Source organism: Jaculus jaculus, chromosome 9 (assembly GCF_020740685.1).
Source record: "Jaculus jaculus isolate mJacJac1 chromosome 9, mJacJac1.mat.Y.cur, whole genome shotgun sequence".
NCBI classification, from domain to species: Eukaryota; Metazoa; Chordata; class Mammalia; order Rodentia; family Dipodidae; genus Jaculus; species Jaculus jaculus.
In genome coordinates, this window is record NC_059110.1 from 16565989 (window position 1) to 16583220 (window position 17232).

Consider the following 17232-nt stretch of genomic DNA (forward strand, 5'->3'; position numbering starts at 1 on the left):
CGCTTGGTCATTCTGCAACGTTGACTTTTATCTCCCTGCCTTTAAAACGTATTTTATTTATTTATTTGAGAGAGGGAGAGAGAGAAGCAGATAGAGATAGAGAATGAGTACACCAGAGCCTCCAGCCACTGGAAATGAACTCCAGATGCATGCACTACCTTGTGCATCTGGCTTTACATGGGTACTGGGGAATTGAACATGGCAAGCACCTTAACCGCTGAGCCACTTCTCCAGCCCCTTACCTGCCTTTTAACTAAACATTTTTGGTTTTGTTCTTTATTTTGAGACAGGGTCTGGTGTAGTCCAGAATGACTTTGAACTCACTATGTAGCCCAGGATGACCTTGAACCCTTATCCTCCAGTGTCCACCTCCAGAGTGCTAAGAATAGAGGTGCCACCGGGGATTGAACTCAGGGTTTCATGCTAGGTAAGCACTCTACCAACTGAGCTCCATCCCCAGCCCTTTGGATTTTCTTTTCAAGGTAGGGTCTCCCTCTAGCCCAGGCTGACCTGGAATTCACGATGTAGTCTCAGGGTGGCCTCGAACTCATGGCGGTTCTCCTACCTCTGCGTCCCGAGTGCTGGGATTAAAGGTGTGTGCCACCACACTTGGCCCCTGTCTTTATTTATTTTGATTTTTCGAGGTAGAGTCTCACTCTAGTCCAGGCTGACCTGGAACTTACTATGCAGTCTCAGGGTGGACTTGAACTCACAGTGATCTACCTACCTCTGCCTCCCGAGTGCTGAGATTAAAGGTGTGTGTCACCACGCCTGGCTTTTATTATTATTATTATTATTTTGGTTTTTCAAGGTAGGGTCTCACTCTAGCCAGATTGACCTGGAATTCACTATAGAGTCTCAGGGTGGCCTTGAACTCATGGCAATCCTCCTACCTCTACCTCTCGAGTGCTGGGATTAAAGGCGTGTGCCACCACGCCTGGCTTTATTTTTTTTTAATATATTTTATTTATTTATTTGAGAGAGAGAAAGAGGCAGAGGGGGAGAGAGAGACAGACAGACAGACAGAGAATGGACACGCCAGGGCCTCTAGCCACTGCAAACAAACTCCAGATGCATGCACCCTCTTGTGCATCTGGCTTACGTGGGTCTTGGAGAGTTGAACTGGGATCCTTTGGCTTTGCAGGCAAACACCTTAACCACTAGGCAATCTCTCCAGCCCCTGTCTTTATTTTTTAAACAAAATGCTATTCTTTTTGGCATGTTTATGTGGGTTGTGGGTATATGTGTTCACATGTGTGCATATGTACATAGGTGTGTGTGCGCATGCACGCTCAATGTTGACGTTTGTGTCTTCCATACTTACTGAGGAAGAATTTCTTGCTTGACCCCAGGACTTGCTGGTTCAGCAAGTGTAGCTAGCCAGTTTCCTCTGGATGCCCTGTCTCTGCCTTCCAAGTGGGATTATAGACAGGGCACTGTGCCACCCAGTTTTCACGTGGACCTAAGCTCAGGTGCTCATAAAGGGACTGACTTGCTAAGTGACAGCAGTGAACTCGCGGGCATGGCTGAGCTCGCTAACACAGCAGTGAGGGGAGAAAGCAGTGTTTAAGTGGAATAAAGGACCGTTCTACTCGGGTCAGCTCCAATGCACAACCAGAATGAAAGTGATCGTCACACGTGTGTGTCTTTAAAAACTGAAAGCAGGAGGATTGCAAACATCAAGTTCAATAGCTAGGGCTATTAACGAGAGGACTGCGGACAGGGAGTGGCAGTAGGGGACTTTCCAAGCTGGGTCCAACTACTGCTCAAAGTCCATGGCACTTTTTATCTAATGGACTATAGATGCCATATGCACTTTATTTTATTTTTTTTGGTTTTCAAGGCAGGGTCTCACTCTAGTCCAGGCTGACCTGGAATTCACTATGTAGCCTCAGGGTGGCCTCAAACTCATGGTGATCCTCCTACGTTTTGGGTTTTCAAGGCAGGGTCTCACTCTAGTCCAGGCTTACCTGGAATTCACTATGTAGTCTCAGGGTGGCCTCGAACTCATGGCCATCCTTCTACCTCTCTGCCTTCCAAGTGGTGGGATTAAAGATGTGTTCCACCATGCCTGGCAAGTCAGGGTTTTCTAGAGAAACAGAATCCATAGCATGAATTGGTATTAAAAAGGGAATTTGGGGGCTGGAGAGATGGCTTAGCGGTTAAGCGCTTGCCTGTGAAGCCTAAGGACCCCGGTTCGAGGCTCGGTTCCCCAGGTCCCACGTTAGCCAGATGCACAAGGGGGCGCACGCGTCTGGAGTTCGTTTGCAGAGGCTGGAAGCCCTGGCGCGCCCATTCTCTCTCTCTCCCTCTATCTGTCTTTCTCTCTGTGTCTGTCGCTCTCAAATAAATAAATAAAAATAAAAAAAAAATTAAAAAAAAAGAGGGAATTTGGGCTGTAGAGATGGTGAGATGGCTTAGCACTAAGGTGCTTTCTGGCAAAGCCTAAGGATCCTGGTTCAATTCCTCAGTACCCACGTAAGCCAGATGCACAAGGTGGCACATGCGTCTGGAGTTTGTTTGCAGTGGCTAGAGGCTCTGAGTCCTCTCTCATAATCCATAAAAATGAAATAAACACTTTAAAATATTTTTTTAAAAGAGAGTTCATTAGATTAGCATAGGGAAGTTCAACTGTGGCCCACGTGGCTGGGTGGCTCAGCAGTGCCCACCCAGCACTGGAGGCCTGGAGGGTTCCTGGGGCGCTGCTGCTCTTCAGTACACGCTGGAAGGCTGACGAAACTCGGTCCCAGCGCTGACGAAGGAGAGCTGAACAGGACAGATGAATGGGCACGCGAAGGCACCCACCAGCCAGTAGCTTGGACAGCCAGGTGGGGACCAAAGGGACTGTGTCCTCTCAGAGCTTTCATCTCTACACATAGCCCACCTCCAGGAGGGCCACCCACTCTGCAGGAAGGACTTCCTCCTTCAGTTAATCCTTCCTGGAAGCAATCGTAGAGATCCCCCTGCCCAAAGAGGGGTGTCTGTAGGTTCCTAATCTGATCAAGTTGGCACAGAGCTTGACCATCATCCCCTGGGAAGCTTGCTGCTCGAGGGAGGTGGGTGGCTGAGGCAGGATCCTGGGCTGTGAGGCAGGGAGGGTCCTTCCTCCAAGTCCTGACCCGGGTGTCTCCACGGCCCAGAGCAGCACGTGCTGGAGGAGCTGGAGCGACAGGCGGTGCTTGTGTACACCCCATCCCGCAAGGTGAACGGCAAGCGGGTGGTCTGTTATGACGACCGCTACATCGTCAAGGTGGCCTACGAGAAGGACGGCGTCATCGTCTCCAACGACAACTACCGCGACCTGCAGAGTGAGAACCCCGAGTGGAAGTGGTTCATCGAGCAGAGATTGCTCATGTTCTCCTTCGTCAATGACAGGTATGGGCCGCCGCGCCGGGCGCCGGGTCCTGGGGCTGGTCCTTTGGCTTTGCAGGCAAACACCTTAACCGCTAAGCCATCTCTGCAGCCCTGGCTTTGAACTTTCGATCCTACCGCCTCCACCTCCTGAGTGCTGGGCCTACAGGGAAGCTACCATGCTCAGTTTAAGTGATGCTGGAAAACAAAACCCAGGGATTCCTGAACGCTAGGCAAGCACTCTTATCAGTTTGAGCATCAACCCCTGCACTATTATTTTTATTATTATTATTTTCTTTGAGTTGCCCATGGGCTATAATAATCTTAACCTGCCCGGAGCTGATTTTCTAAGTGTCTCTTGTCTAACCAGGCACTCTTGGCCCCTTAGACTGGTCCCTTGGATCAGGTCAGCTCTGGATCACCACCTATAGATAGTTACAGGACAGGGACATGCGGGCCTCAAGGTACAATGCAGACAGACAGCTGGCACCCCTAGGCTAAGGTGGGAGGATAATCACTATCGATAAGCATGGAGCGTGCACATGGGTCTGAGGACGAGGCCAGCAGCACACAGCAAGCTGGGCCAGCGCGACCATGTCACATCCTGTTCCAAACAATGGCTACTTGGCGCGTGCGCACACACGTGGTTTTCAAGGAAGGATCTGCCTCTAGCCCAAGCTGACCTGGAATTCACTATGTACTCTCAGGCTGGCCTCCAACTTAAAGTAATCCTATCTCTGCTTCTCAAGTGCTGGGATTAAAGGTGTGCACCACCATGCCTGGAAGAGATAGATAGAGAGAGAGAGAGAGAGAGAGAATGAGAATGGGCACCCCAGGACCTCTAGCCACTGCAAATGAATTTCCAGGTGCCTGCGCCACTTTGTGCATCCAGCTTTATGTGGGTACTGGGGAATTGAACTCCAGACATTGGGCTTTTGTAAGCAAACGCCTTAACCGCTGCGCTCTCTCTCTGGCCCTCACTTGGCCCTTATTCTGGGATCGCCAACTGGCCTGTTGGCATGTGGTTTGAGACAATGTTGCCAACTCTGTAAGGGCAGGGACGGGGCTTGTTCAGCTGCCACGTCCCAAGCCTGCCGAGCATATAGCAGGCACCTCAGAGCTGGGTGTAGAGTGAGTTCAGGGATGGGTGGCTGAATGCCTGGGGCCCAGGCACAGTGGGTCCAGGTCATTTACCATGACAGTGGGGCCTGACCCCAGAGACGGGGAGGCAGTGTGGTGCTGAGGGAAGAGCTGGGGCTTTGGGCTGGGCCGTAGAGGGCTCCCCATGTGGAGATAGTCGGGCACAATGAAGTAGCCCCACCTCGGCTGAATGTTCTCCACCTTGGAAAGGACTGGAAATAAATAGTACCTATTGGGGGCTGGAGAGATGGCTTAGTGGTTAAGCACTTGCTGTGAAGCCTAAGGACCCCGGTTCGAGGCTCGATTCCCCAGGACCCACGTTAGCCAGATGCACAAGGGGGCGCACACATCTGGAGTTCGTTTGCAGTGGCTGGAAGCCCTGGAGTGCCCACTCTCCTCTCTCTCTCTGCCTCTTTCTCTCTCTGTCTGTCGCTCTCAAATAAATCAATAAAAATAAACAAAAAAATAAAAAAAAAATAGTACCTATGGGATCCCTGTGAGGACAGAGGGAACTGTACCCCAGAAGTGGTGGCAGTCATTCACATGCTAGGTCTGGACATGGCGTCCCCAGGGTACTCTGTGGTTCCCCTGCCACCTGCTCCTACACCCAGGAAGAGATGCCCGGGGTGGGGGGCAGACTCTCAGCAATAGCTACCCTGCAGTAACCCCCTCATGATCGTTTCCAATTCACAGGCCAGTGGCTGTCTCTGCCCAGCTTTGGTCTAGTGGAAGCTGGTGAGTCGGGTAACCGTGGGTTCCAGAAATCCTAAGGACTGGTGGGTCATGGTGGCCTCTGGCCTGGTGGTAGCCAGGGACACAGGCCAAGTCCTTCTGATGCACGGGCCTCTGCTCAAGGGCCGTCAGAAGGCAGGACGTGCCCGCGAATGAGGATGTCCGCCCCAGTGCCCTGGGCACGTCCACAGGGCCCTCTTAGCGCAGCTTGTGCTCCTGAGAGAGCAAGAGGGGAAGCTGTTAGGAACTTTTAATCACTGTAATGGGTGGCTCCCCAGATTCTTGGTCCGGTTCCAACTCCACGAAGCTGGCTGTGCGGTTGGAGCCAAGCCCAGAGGCTGCACTGGGTCAGCATCGAGCTCTGTGCAGGCTGGGACCACACGACTCTCGAGGGACAGCAGCCATGAAGAAGTCTCTTCTCCATTTAGGATCCACCTTCTACAGAACTGTCCTATGGTCTGGAAGGAGCTCCTGGCGACAGAAGTGTTTATTTATTATTTTTTAAATTAATTAATTAACATTTGTTTTGTTTTGTTTTTCAAGGTAGGGTCTCGCTCCAGCTCAGGTTGACCTGGAATTCACTATGTAGTCTCAGGGTGGCCTTGAACTCATGGCGATCCTCCTACCTCAACTTCCCCCATAGCTGGGATTATGAGTATTTATGCACACCCATAACTTTAAAAATTTAACTTTTTATTGACAACTTCCGTAGCTATAGACAATAAACCATGATAATCCCTTCCTCTCCTCCACCTTCTCCTTCACAAATCCACTCTCCATCATGTCCCCTCCCCCTCTCCATTAGTCTCTCTTTTATTTTGATGTCATCATCTTTTCCTCGTATTATGAGGGTCTTGTATAGGTAGTGTCAGGCACTATGAGGTCATGGATATCCAGGCCATTTTCTGTCTGAATGGTTGCATTGTAAGCAGTCCTACCCTTCCTTTGGCTCTTACATTCTTTCCACCGACTCTTCCCCAAAGGACTCTGAGCCTTGGAGGGTGTGACAGAGATGTTTCAGTGCTGAGCACTCCTCTGTCACTTCTCAGCACTGTGGTGCCTTGTGAGTCACTCCAGTGGGCACTGCCATCTGAAAAGAGAAGTTTCTGGAACCCAGAGTAAGAGTAGCATTAGTATATGGGCATGAACATTCAGAGAAGTGCTTACAGGGCAATTTGGTGAGCATAATATATGCAGTTAGCCAGACAAGAGCAGGTATTACATTCCTAATTCTCATGATCTCCCCTGCCAAAGGCTTATGATTAGGTTTTCAGTACCAGGCATGTATTCCTTCCCATTGAGTGGGCCTCCAGTCCAGTCAGAGAGCAGTTGGTTTTCCCCATAACAGACATGCCACCGTTGCACCTGTTCAGTCACTTGGCCTGTCTGGCCAAACTTAAGGCTTGCAGTGTCCACTGTTTTCACCACTGATGACTTCTGTCCCCCATAGGGTTGCATGCAGTGCAGCTTTTTCCAGCTTTCCATTAGCTGGTCTACAGGGAGGAGGTATACAGCTCAGCTCCAGCTTGACTTCTCAGTGACCTTTCAGCCCAAGCATGTCCACACCCATAGCTTTTCACATATTTTGTTTTCCACTCTGAGCGAGCCCTGTGCATTCAGAGCACACATTCCCTTCCATGCCCAGGGCTCTGTGTCAGCAAGGGGCAGGCTGGCATTACATGGATCACATGTGCAGAGTCAGGGCAGCCCAAGAAACTGAGCCCAAGCCCAGGGTCATCCCCTTTACCCTGGGGTTTGCAGAGGAGAGGCCTCTTCAGCCCGAGGTGCTGTGGGCACAGGTGTGCTCCTTCACCAACTTGCCAGCATTTCTTATACTCCACAGTACCAGCTAGGGTGCCAATTTGTTAATCCACAGGGGAAAAAAGCAGACTTTGAAGAACAGGACACTCCTTGAGCACTCAGGCCCCATCAAAAGAGTCTACATTCTTCCTGTTGCCCCAGTGCAGATCAGCTAGTCCAATCTCAAAGGTGTAATCTCTCAATTGCAGCTGAATGGGCAACAGTTCACCTGAAGATTTTTCTTCCTGTGCCATATCCCTCTGTTCACACCAGTTCATTTCTACACAAAGCAACCCTGCACAACTTCTCAGGACACGGGCATAACAGCAAGCTTCTCACACAAACTGCTAGCCCAGTCCCAGCAAAGCTCTTTCTCATCCTCATAAGCCAAACCTCACAGTCCACAGTTCTTACTGCATTCAGGTCTTTCAGCTCTGACCAGAACAGTCCATCAAGCTGTACTTACAGCACTTCAAGGAATCTCTTAGGCCAAGGTTTCAAATCCTTCCACATTCCTCTTGAAAATCAGCTCCAGAAGGCCAAAGCCACACAGTCAGGTGTCTAGCAGCAACCCCACTCCTCAGTACCACTTTACTGTTGCAGTCAGGTTTGCATTGCTGGTAGAAATCACCCAACCAAGAGCAGCTTGTGGGAAAAAGAGGTTTACTTTGGCTTACAGGCTCAAGGGGAAGCCCCATGATGGCAAGGGAAAACAATGGCATGAGCAGAGGGTGGACAAAAGCAACAGGAGAGTGTGCCAAACACTGGCATGGGGAAACTGGCTATAACACCCATAAGCCCGCCCCCAACAATCCACTCCTTCCAGGAGGTGTTAATTCCCAAATCTCCATCAGCTGGGAACCTAACTTTCAGAACACCTAAGTTTATGGGGGACACCTGAATCAAACCACCACACCCTCCCCTCTCCTTTAGTCTGTCTTATTTTGATGTCATCATCTTTTCCTCCTATTATGAGGGTCTTGTGAAGATAGTGTGAGGCACTGCGAAGTCATTGATATCAAGGCCAATTTCTGTCTGGCCAACTGCGTTGTAAGCGGTCTTCCCCTTCCTTCTGCTCTTACATTCATTCCACCACCTCTTCTGCATTGGACCCTGAGCCTTGGAAGGTGTGATAGAGACGTTTTAGTGCTGAACGTCCCTCTGTCACATCTTAGCACCATGGTGCCTTTCAGGTCATCCCAAAGTCACTGCCACCTGGAAAGAGAAGCTTCTCTAACCAAAAGTGAGAGTAGCGCTGGGTATGAACATTAAGAGAAGTGCTTGCAGTGCAGTTTAGTGAGAATAACATATGCATTTAGCCAGACAAGAGCAGGATTTATACCCCTAAGGCACATGACCTCCCCTACCATTCGCTTCTGATTAGGTTTTCAGTACCAGGCATGTATTCCCTCCCATAGAGCAGGCCTCCAGTCCAATTAGAGAGCAGTTGTTTTTCCCTTTAACAGACATGCCACTATTTTATCCGTTAGCTCATTTGGCCTGGCTGGCCAAACTTGAGGCTTGCAGTGTCCACTGTTCTCACCACTGGTGACTTCTCTCTCCCATGGAGCTGCATGCAGTGCAGCTTTTCCCAGATTTCCATCAGCTGGTCTACTGGAGGAAGATTTTCAGCTCAGCTCCAGTTTTATTTCTTGGTAACCTTGCAGCCCAGGCCTGTGGAGTCTTCAGCAATAGGGTCTTATCATCTATACCTGGTGGGAAACCAAGAGCCTTGGCAATAGCCTGTAATGTTTTGGGGGCATCAGGGACCTTCCTGGCCAACAGCTCACTGGAGATCCCATCTTGACCAACTTGGTGGGCGATTCTGAGCTTGCTGCTTGTATCCTTTTAGGAGGGACTTTGGGGAAAGGCTATTATGAAGGGGGGTTGTGCTGTTTAAGATGTTATGACCAGAATGGAGAGATTGATTAGTGGTTAAAGCACTTGCCTACAAAGCCAAAGGACCCAGATTCTGTTCCCCAGGACCCATGTGAGCCAGATGCACAAAGAAGTGAATGCATCTAGAGACTGTCTGTAGCAGCTGGAGGCCCTGGCATGCCCCTTGTCTCTCCATCTGCCTCTTTTCTCTCTCTCTCAAATAAATTAGTAATAAAATATTTTTTAAAAAGATACCATGACAGCTCTCCTAGGTCCATGCCTTCTGGTGATTACTTGGTGGCTCCCATAAAGGTGCCAGCCAAGAGTCTCATTTGATCATGCAGTGGCCACTCTGTGGTTGCTTTCTTTTTTACTTTCTTTTTATTTATATTTTAGAGAGAGGGAGGCAGGGAGAGAGAAAGAGAATGGACATGCAAGTGCCAGTGCAAATGAACCCCAGAAGCACATGCCAACTTGTGCAACTGGCTTACATAGATCCTGGGAATTGAACCTGGGTCCTTTAGCTTTGCAGGCAAATGCTTTAACTGCTAAGCCATCCTCCCAGCCCTCTGTGGTTGTTTTCTAGGTTCATGCCTCCTGATGACCCTCTGGGCCGCCACGGACCCACCCTGAGCAATTTCCTGAGCAGAAAGCCGAGACCCCCAGACCCATCCTGGCAGCGCTGCCCATATGGTGGGTAGCACCCAGACCTTGTGGGCCTTGCCCTGGAACTGGTGTGGGACAGCACAGAGGCACAGTGGGAAGTGCTGGACTGGTAGTCGGCAGGCCGAGTTCTACCCCAGGTTCTGACCTCAACCAGCCTCAACCCTGCAGAGGCGCTTGGCCTTTCTGGGTTGTGGTTTTTCCAGCAGGATTCCTCCCCATGAGGGTCAACTGACGTCCTGAGACCCCATGAGGGCTGGTGCAGGAGCCACACACGAGGCAGTGCTGCGCTTGGAAGGGGGAGGCTACGTGTGCCCAGCCTCTGCTGTCTCTTAGCCCCTTGCACCTCATTTCCTCACCCTGCCTCTCTGCCCCCCTTATGTTTCAAGCTGTTTGTTAGGAGTTCAGGATTTCAGCCAAGAAGACATTCGAGCCAGCTTTCACTATCCTGCCTTGCCAAGTTATTTAATGCCTGGGTCTGGGGGTTTACAGAAGCTCAACCAAATGTGAGGTGACATTCCAAGTCATTGCTTGTTAGAATTAAGGTAACTCTACAAACATTTCTGCTGGTCCAGCCCAGTGTCTATCGTGCCCGTGCGTAGACGATCATTCCCGCAGAACAGCTGCAGGGAGAAGGTGGTTGGCACCGGGAATGTGAGCAGCAGTGGAAACCGAGGTGGCACGAGAGGCACAGTCCTCTATCGTGAGCACCCCACACCTTGCTGTAGCCTCAAGGTCTGAGCAGGGAGGGTCTCTGGAGAAGGGGGGCTGAAGGTCATCTGGTCCAGAGTTCTGGTCTCAGACACTGGTCAGAGGGAGCTCCTGCTCAGATACTCTGTCATCAGTGGCTTGCGTACCGTTTCCCACCCCACCCAAACCCCAGCATGCCTTTCCACCTCAGTTGCCTTCTAGATTGCTTCTTCTTCTTCTTCTTTTTTTTTTTTTAACTTTAAAAATTTAGCCGGGGGCTGGAGAGATGGCTTAGCTGTTAAAGCGTTTGCCTGAGATGCCAAAGGACCCAGGTTTGATTCTCCAGGACCCATGTAAGCCAGATGCAAAAGGGCACATGCATCTGGAGTTCATTTGCAGTGGCTAGAGGCCCTGGTGTGCCCATTCTCTCTCTGACTGCCTCTCTTCTCTCTCGTTGCTTGCAAATAAATAAATAAATAAAATTTTAAAAATTTAGCCGGGCACATGCCTTTAACCCCAGCACTTGGGAGGCAGAGGTAGGAGGATCACTGAGAGTTCGAGGCCACCCTGAGAGTACACAGTTAATTCCAGGTCAGCCTGGACCAGAGTAAGACCCTACCTCGAAAAACAAAAACAAAAACAAAAACAAAAATCATTCATTTGGGGGTTGGGAGGCAAATAGAGACAGAAAGACATTGGGCATACCAGGGCCTCCAGCCACTGCAAACAAACTCCAAATGCATGAGCCATCTTGTGCTTACATAGGTACCAGGGAACTGAACCTGGGTCCTTAGGTATAGCAGGCAAACACCTTAACCGCTAAGTCATCTCTCTAGCCCCCCCCCACCTCTTTTAATGTTTTCAAAACATACATTTAAAAATTTTTATTTGTGCACGTGTGAGGGAAAGAGAGAGGGAGAGTAGGGGCATGCCAGGCCCCCAGTGCCAGCAAAGGAACTCCAGACGCATGCATCACTTTGTGCATATGGTCTTATATAGGCATTGGAGAATCGAACCTGGACTAGCGGACGTTGTAAACAAGTGTCCACCGCTGCACCTCTCCAGCCCTTTTTATTGACAACCTCTGTACATATCCACAATGTGGTCATACTCCCCTCTCACCACCCTGCCTGAGTCCCCTTCCCACCCCCGCGGAGCCCCTCCCTGCTTCTCTCCAGCTAGTCCCTCTTCTCACGTCTAGTATTTTTGCCCTCGTATTATGCAGGTCTTGTGCAGGTCATAAATGCAACTTTGTGTCTGGAAGACAGAGTTCCAAGCACTCCTCTCCTCTCCGTGGCTTCTCCTGCCGCGTCCTCCTCACTGATCCCTGAGCCCTAGAGGTTGTCATGGAGACGTCTCGCCAAGTGCCCAACATGCCACTGTCTCTTGTCTCAGCACTTGGGCGAGTTTTGAGTCTCCCCCGTAGTCACCACCCTCTGAAAGGAGAAGCTGCTTCTTCTTCTTTTTTTTTTTTTTTTCGAGGTAGGGTCTTGCTCTAGCCCAGGCTGACCTGGAATTCACTATGTAGTCTCAGGATGGCCTCGAACTCACAGCGATCCTCCTACCTCTGCCTCCCAAGTGCTGGGATTAAAGGCGAGCGCCACAATGACCACTCAGTGAGAGAAGCTTCTTTAACCAAAAGTCAGAGCAACATTAATATAGAGGCATAAACAGAAATATTTCGAGGGCAATTTGGTGGATGTAGTATATTCTTTCAGTCAAACAACAGCAGTAGCTCCCTCCTAGGGTTTATCGCTGCCCCAGCCATAGGCTTTTTTTTTTAAAATTAATTAATTAATTTATTTGAGAGCGACAGACACAGAGAGGAAGACAGAGGGAGAGAGAGAGAGAGAGAGAGAGAGAGAGAGAGAGAGAGAGAGAGAGAGAGAGAGAGAGAGGGAGAGGGAGAGGGAGGGGGAGAGAATGGGCGCGCCAGGGCTTCCAGCCTCTGCAAACGAACTCCAGACGCGTGCGCCCCCTTGTGCATCTGGCTAACGTGGGACTTGGGGAACCGCAGGGTCCTTAGGCTTCATAGGCAAGCGCTTAACCGCTAAGCCATCTCTCCAGCCCAGCCATAGGCTTTTGACTAGGTTTTCAGTACCAGGCAGGAATTCCCTCCCATGGAGCTGGCCTCCAGTCCAATCCTGTAGCATCTGTTTTCCTTCATAACAGACATGCTGCATTGCAATACTGGCCATGTCTTCCCTGGCTGGCCAGTTATGTAGCTTGCAGGGTCCACTGCTGGTTAAGATGGGTGATGACTTTTCTCCCACAGTGGCTGCAACCCTTTAGATAATTTTATCTTTAATATTATTTATTCATTTATTTGAGACAGTGGAAGAGGCAGACAGATAGAGAGAACGGGAGCACCAGGTCCTCCAGCCACTGCAAACGAACTCCAGACGCATGAGCCACTTTGTGCATCTGGCTTACGTGGTTCCTGGGGAATCGAATAGAGGTCCTTTGACTTTGTAGCCAAATGCCTTAACTGCTGAGCCTTCTCTCCAGCCACAGTCTTTTTATTTTTAATATATTTATTTGCAGAGGGAGACACAGAGAGGGAGAATGGGTGCTCCAGAGCCTCTAGCCACTGCAAATGAATTCCAGATGCATACATGACTTTGTGCAACTGGCTTCACATGAGTACTGGGAAATGGAACCCAGGTCATTAGGCTTTGCAGGCAACCTCCTTAACCACAAAGCAATCTCTCTAGCCCTAGATCTTTTTTTTTTTTTTAAACATATTTTATTTATTTACTTGAGGGAGAGAGAGAAAGAATGGGTGCACCAGGGCCTCTAGCCACTGCAAATGAACTCCAGATGCATATGCCACCTTGTGCATCTGGCTTTACATGGGTACTGGGGAATTGAACCTGTATCCTTAGGCTTTGCAGGCAAGTCAGGGAAGTCCTTTAACCACTAAGCCATCTCTCCAGCATCTCTGCCCCTCCATTTTAGATTTTGAGGCCTAGCACAGGGCCCAAGCCTGCAGGTACAGCCACAGCTAGGGGAGGAATCTCCAGGCAGAGATGCCAGGACCCAGCCTCTGCTGCCCCCACCCCAACCCCAGTCTCACCCTGTGCCCTCTCTGTCCCCTCTAGGGAAGAAGTGTACTTATGGCATCAAATGCAAGTTTTACCACCCGGAGAGGCCCCACCAAGGACAGCTGGCAGTGGCTGATGAACTCCGAGCCAAGACGCGGGCCTGGCACGGGGGTGGCAGGGAAGATTCAAGGCCACAGCCAAGCGCCCAGCACAGCCCCGCAGCAGCTGGGCCTGTTCCCCCGGAGCCCGCAGCTCTCAGCCCCTCGCCAGCACCGTCGCCTGTGGACCTGGTGGCTCTGCGAGGGAGCTTGTCGAGGCTGACATTCAGCGACCACCCTACTCCCCCAAGGCTGGGACCCGGCCTGCATGGCATCCCGAGCCTCTTGGCACCCAGCGACCTCCCGCCCCAGCACTGCCTGCAGGGCCAGTCTCCCAGTGGACGTGGCCCCAGGGACGTGCACAGTGACTGGCCGCCCCAGCACAGACCCCCCGACAGCCAGTGGGCCCCTCTGCCCACCTCCAACCACTTTCGGAGTCACTCGGCCTGGATGGAATCTGCATGGGGCGGCAGCTCCTTTGGGGGACCCTCAGGGTCTGGATAGACAGCAGTGGATGCCGAGGTGGATGCTGGTACCCTGAGGACCAGGTAGATGGTGTGGTGACCTCATTCCCTGACCTCCTCCTGCACAGATCCCTGAGACCCCTGAGGGGCATGTCCATTCACCATTGCCAGGAGTGGCCCAGTCTTGCCTTGCAACTTGGGCAGGTGGAATGAACCCTCAGTTGCCACCCTGGACGTTCACTGCTGTGGGATCCTGTTTTCTATAAAGGAGAGACTTCCTCCTTCTCAGTGGTTGGCACCCATGGGTGATCTTCTCTGAGACCAGGGGCTGCTGTGTGGTGGGAGTGATTTCTGATTTGCTTGTAAGACTTCAGGGCCCGCTGCAGCTTTGAAGGTGCAGAGACGTACCCGGGTCCGGCTGTAAGCAGCATTTGCAAGTGGGTCACAAAAATCAGTTCACAAACCCAACAGAACGGGAGGTGGAGTGTTGCATGGTGGCGCACAGTCTGGTGGCAGAGGTAGGAAGGTGACTGTGAGTTCGCGGCCAGCCTGAGACTGCATAGTGAATTCCAGGTCAGCCTGGGCTACAGCAAGACCCTACCTCGAAAAACAAAACAAAACAAACAAACAAAGAATAAACAGGAAATGGGGCACACCGGTGTGATGTCAACTCTTGTGTGTGGATGTGTATGCCCGTGTGCCGTTGGAAATGATCTAAACTGAATGTGGGTCACAGCTGAAAGATCTAAAAAGGCTGGTAGAGACCAGTGTGGTGGTGCACGCCTTTAATCCTAGTACTTGTGAGGCAGTGGTGGGAGGATTGCCGTGAGTTCAAGGCCACCCCGAGACTACATAGTGAATTCCAGGTCAGCCTAAGCTAGAGTGAGACCCTACCTTGGAAAACCAACCCCCCCCCAAAAAAAACGGGTAAATTGGTAAAAGACTCAGCCATCATTGCATTCAATGACATGTGAAATGTATTGGCAGGTGGCCAGGGCAGGTGTTGATGTCTGGACATTTTCATGTTAGTATTTCAGGTTATCATATCATGATACCACGTTACCATTATGTTGCAGTCCGGTTCGCATTGCTGGTAGAAATCACCCAACCAAGGGCAGCTTCTGGGAAAAAGAGATTTATTTTGGCTTACAGGCTCGGGGGGAAGCTCCACGATGGCAGGGGAAAACGAAGGCATGAGCAGAGGGTGGACATCACCCCCTGGCCAACATAAGGTGGACCACAGCAACAGGAGGGTGTGCCAAACACTGGCAAGGGGAAACTGGCTTTAATACCCATAAGCTGGCCCCTAACAATACACTCCATACAGGAGGCATTAATTCCCAAATCTCCATCAGCTGGGAACCTAGCGTTCAGAACACCTAAGTTTATGGGGGACACCTGAATCAAACCACTACACATGGGTTACCAGATTACCATTTCATGACACCATATCAGCCACAGGGGAACTCAGCCTTGCAGAGGCTTCTCTTGTGGATCTATGAGGGGTGTTGGGCGTGGCCAGGGCTCTTGATCCTAAGGGTCTGCTCACAAGACCTTCACCTCCTTAGCACCTACACCCATCACATCACTCCATTACCACACGCACTGTTAATATACATTGCCTTGCTCAGGGTTCAGCCCGGGTTTTTGTTGTTCTTGTTGTTGACTGTTTGTTTGTTTTGAGGTAAGATCAGGCTGACCTGGAATTCATTATGTAGTCTCAGGCTGGCCTCGAACTCCCGGAGATCCTTCTACCTCTACCTCCTGAGTGCTGGGGTTAAAGGCTTGCACCACCACACCTGGCCAGCCTGTTTTTATCAGCCATCTACTATGGTAGTTTACAGAGAAAACCCTGGAACCCAGTGGAGGTAATTGTGTCTTTTACTTGTATTTAAACAAGAGAGAGAGAGAAAGGGAGAGAGAGAGAGTTGGTGTGCTAGGACCTCAGCCACAGCAAGTGAACTCCAGACACTTGCACCACCTAGTGGGCATGCGTGACCTTGTGCTTGCCTCACCTTTGTGTGTTTGACTTATGTGGGGTTTGGAGAGGTGAACATGGGTCCTTAGGCTTCGCAGACAAGCACCTTAACCACTAAGCCATCTCTCCAGCCCTACTTGTTTTTATTCCAGACAGGAGGAGGAAGGAGAGGCCTGGCCACAGTGATGCCAGAAGTGAGGACCCAGTATTCTTAGGGTCCTTGGCTTCCCAACATATCACCCACCCATCTTAGTTACAAAGGTAACCTGCCAGGTGGTGGCTCATTTGTTGACGGGAGATATTGGTAGCTCAGCCACTCAGGGAGTTTGTGAGGAACCAGCTATAGGATCCATTCCCCAATGTCTGTAGGTTCCTGCCAGGTGCCTAGGGAATCTCTTTCCACTGGTTGCTGGGCTTTGCATGTAATTGGCACCGGAGAGGGAATGCTGTTTCAGCATTCATAGTCAAATCTAACCTGGACAATAGTGCCTTCCTGCGACACTTTAAAAATTTTGTTTATTTGAAAGAGAGAGAGAGAGAGAAAAAAAAAAGAGAGAAAGAAAAAGAAAGAAGCAGATAGAGATAGAGAGAAAGAGAGAGAGAGTGAGCGAGCGCATGCCAGGGCCTCCAGCCACTGCAGATGAACTCCAGATGCATGTGCCCACCACTTTGTGCATCTGGCTTATGTGGGTACTGGAGAATCGAACGTGGGTCCTTAGGCTTTGCAGACAAGTGCCTTAACCACTAAGCCATCTCTTCAGCCCCTGTTACACTTTTTAAAGCAAGTCATTAGCGTGGCTTTATATAGATCTGCCCTCACCTCCTTTTTCCAGTGAGGACACTGTACCCATAGTTGCTCTTTGTTTTTGAGTTTCTGTCCAGAAGAGGGCCCAGCTTGCTGTTAAGAGTTGCCTTTTGTTTCCTTGGCCCTGTCTCTGCTGGGGAATGGCATGTTGCTAGTTTACAGTTGGAGATGTTTAAACTGTTTCCTTTGAGGACAAGTTTGAGTTTAGTAAGCTGTAAAGCTATTTTATTTGGTTCACTGTGATTAAGACATTATATATATAATATGTGATATTATATATATGCGAGGAAACAGCGCCTTTCAAATGTAATCCCCTTTGGAATTTTTCCAAAGTCTTAGTATGTCTTTGTGACACAAAACCATGGGTAGGATGTATACATAGAATGCTCCTAATTGTGTAGCTGCCACTGTGCTCTAAAAATAAATCTCTTTTTCCACACCTGGACGCCATTGTCAAATAAGTATCAGTTCTCCCAGTCACTTTTCCCCTCTTCTGCTGGTTTTTCACATTCACCCCTATGGGAGAGAATCCTGGGGGATGGCCAGTTTCCACAACCGCTGCTCAGTGCTATCCCTTCCTGGAGGGCCG

The 17232-nt window shown here is 50.3% G+C and overlaps 1 protein-coding gene across 1 annotated transcript in view; it reads left to right on the plus strand.

Moving 5' to 3' along the window:
- Positions 1 to 14103, plus strand: part of Zc3h12d (zinc finger CCCH-type containing 12D) — a 44491-nt gene extending 30388 nt beyond the window's left edge. The window contains exons 5-7 of the mRNA XM_004651301.2: positions 3141 to 3375; positions 9488 to 9594; positions 13356 to 14103. Coding sequence (XP_004651358.2) covers positions 3141 to 3375; positions 9488 to 9594; positions 13356 to 13900 — 887 coding nt within the window. The 3' untranslated portion in view covers positions 13901 to 14103. The remainder of the gene's footprint in view (positions 1 to 3140; positions 3376 to 9487; positions 9595 to 13355) is intronic.
- The last annotated feature ends 3129 nt before the right edge of the window (positions 14104 to 17232 follow it).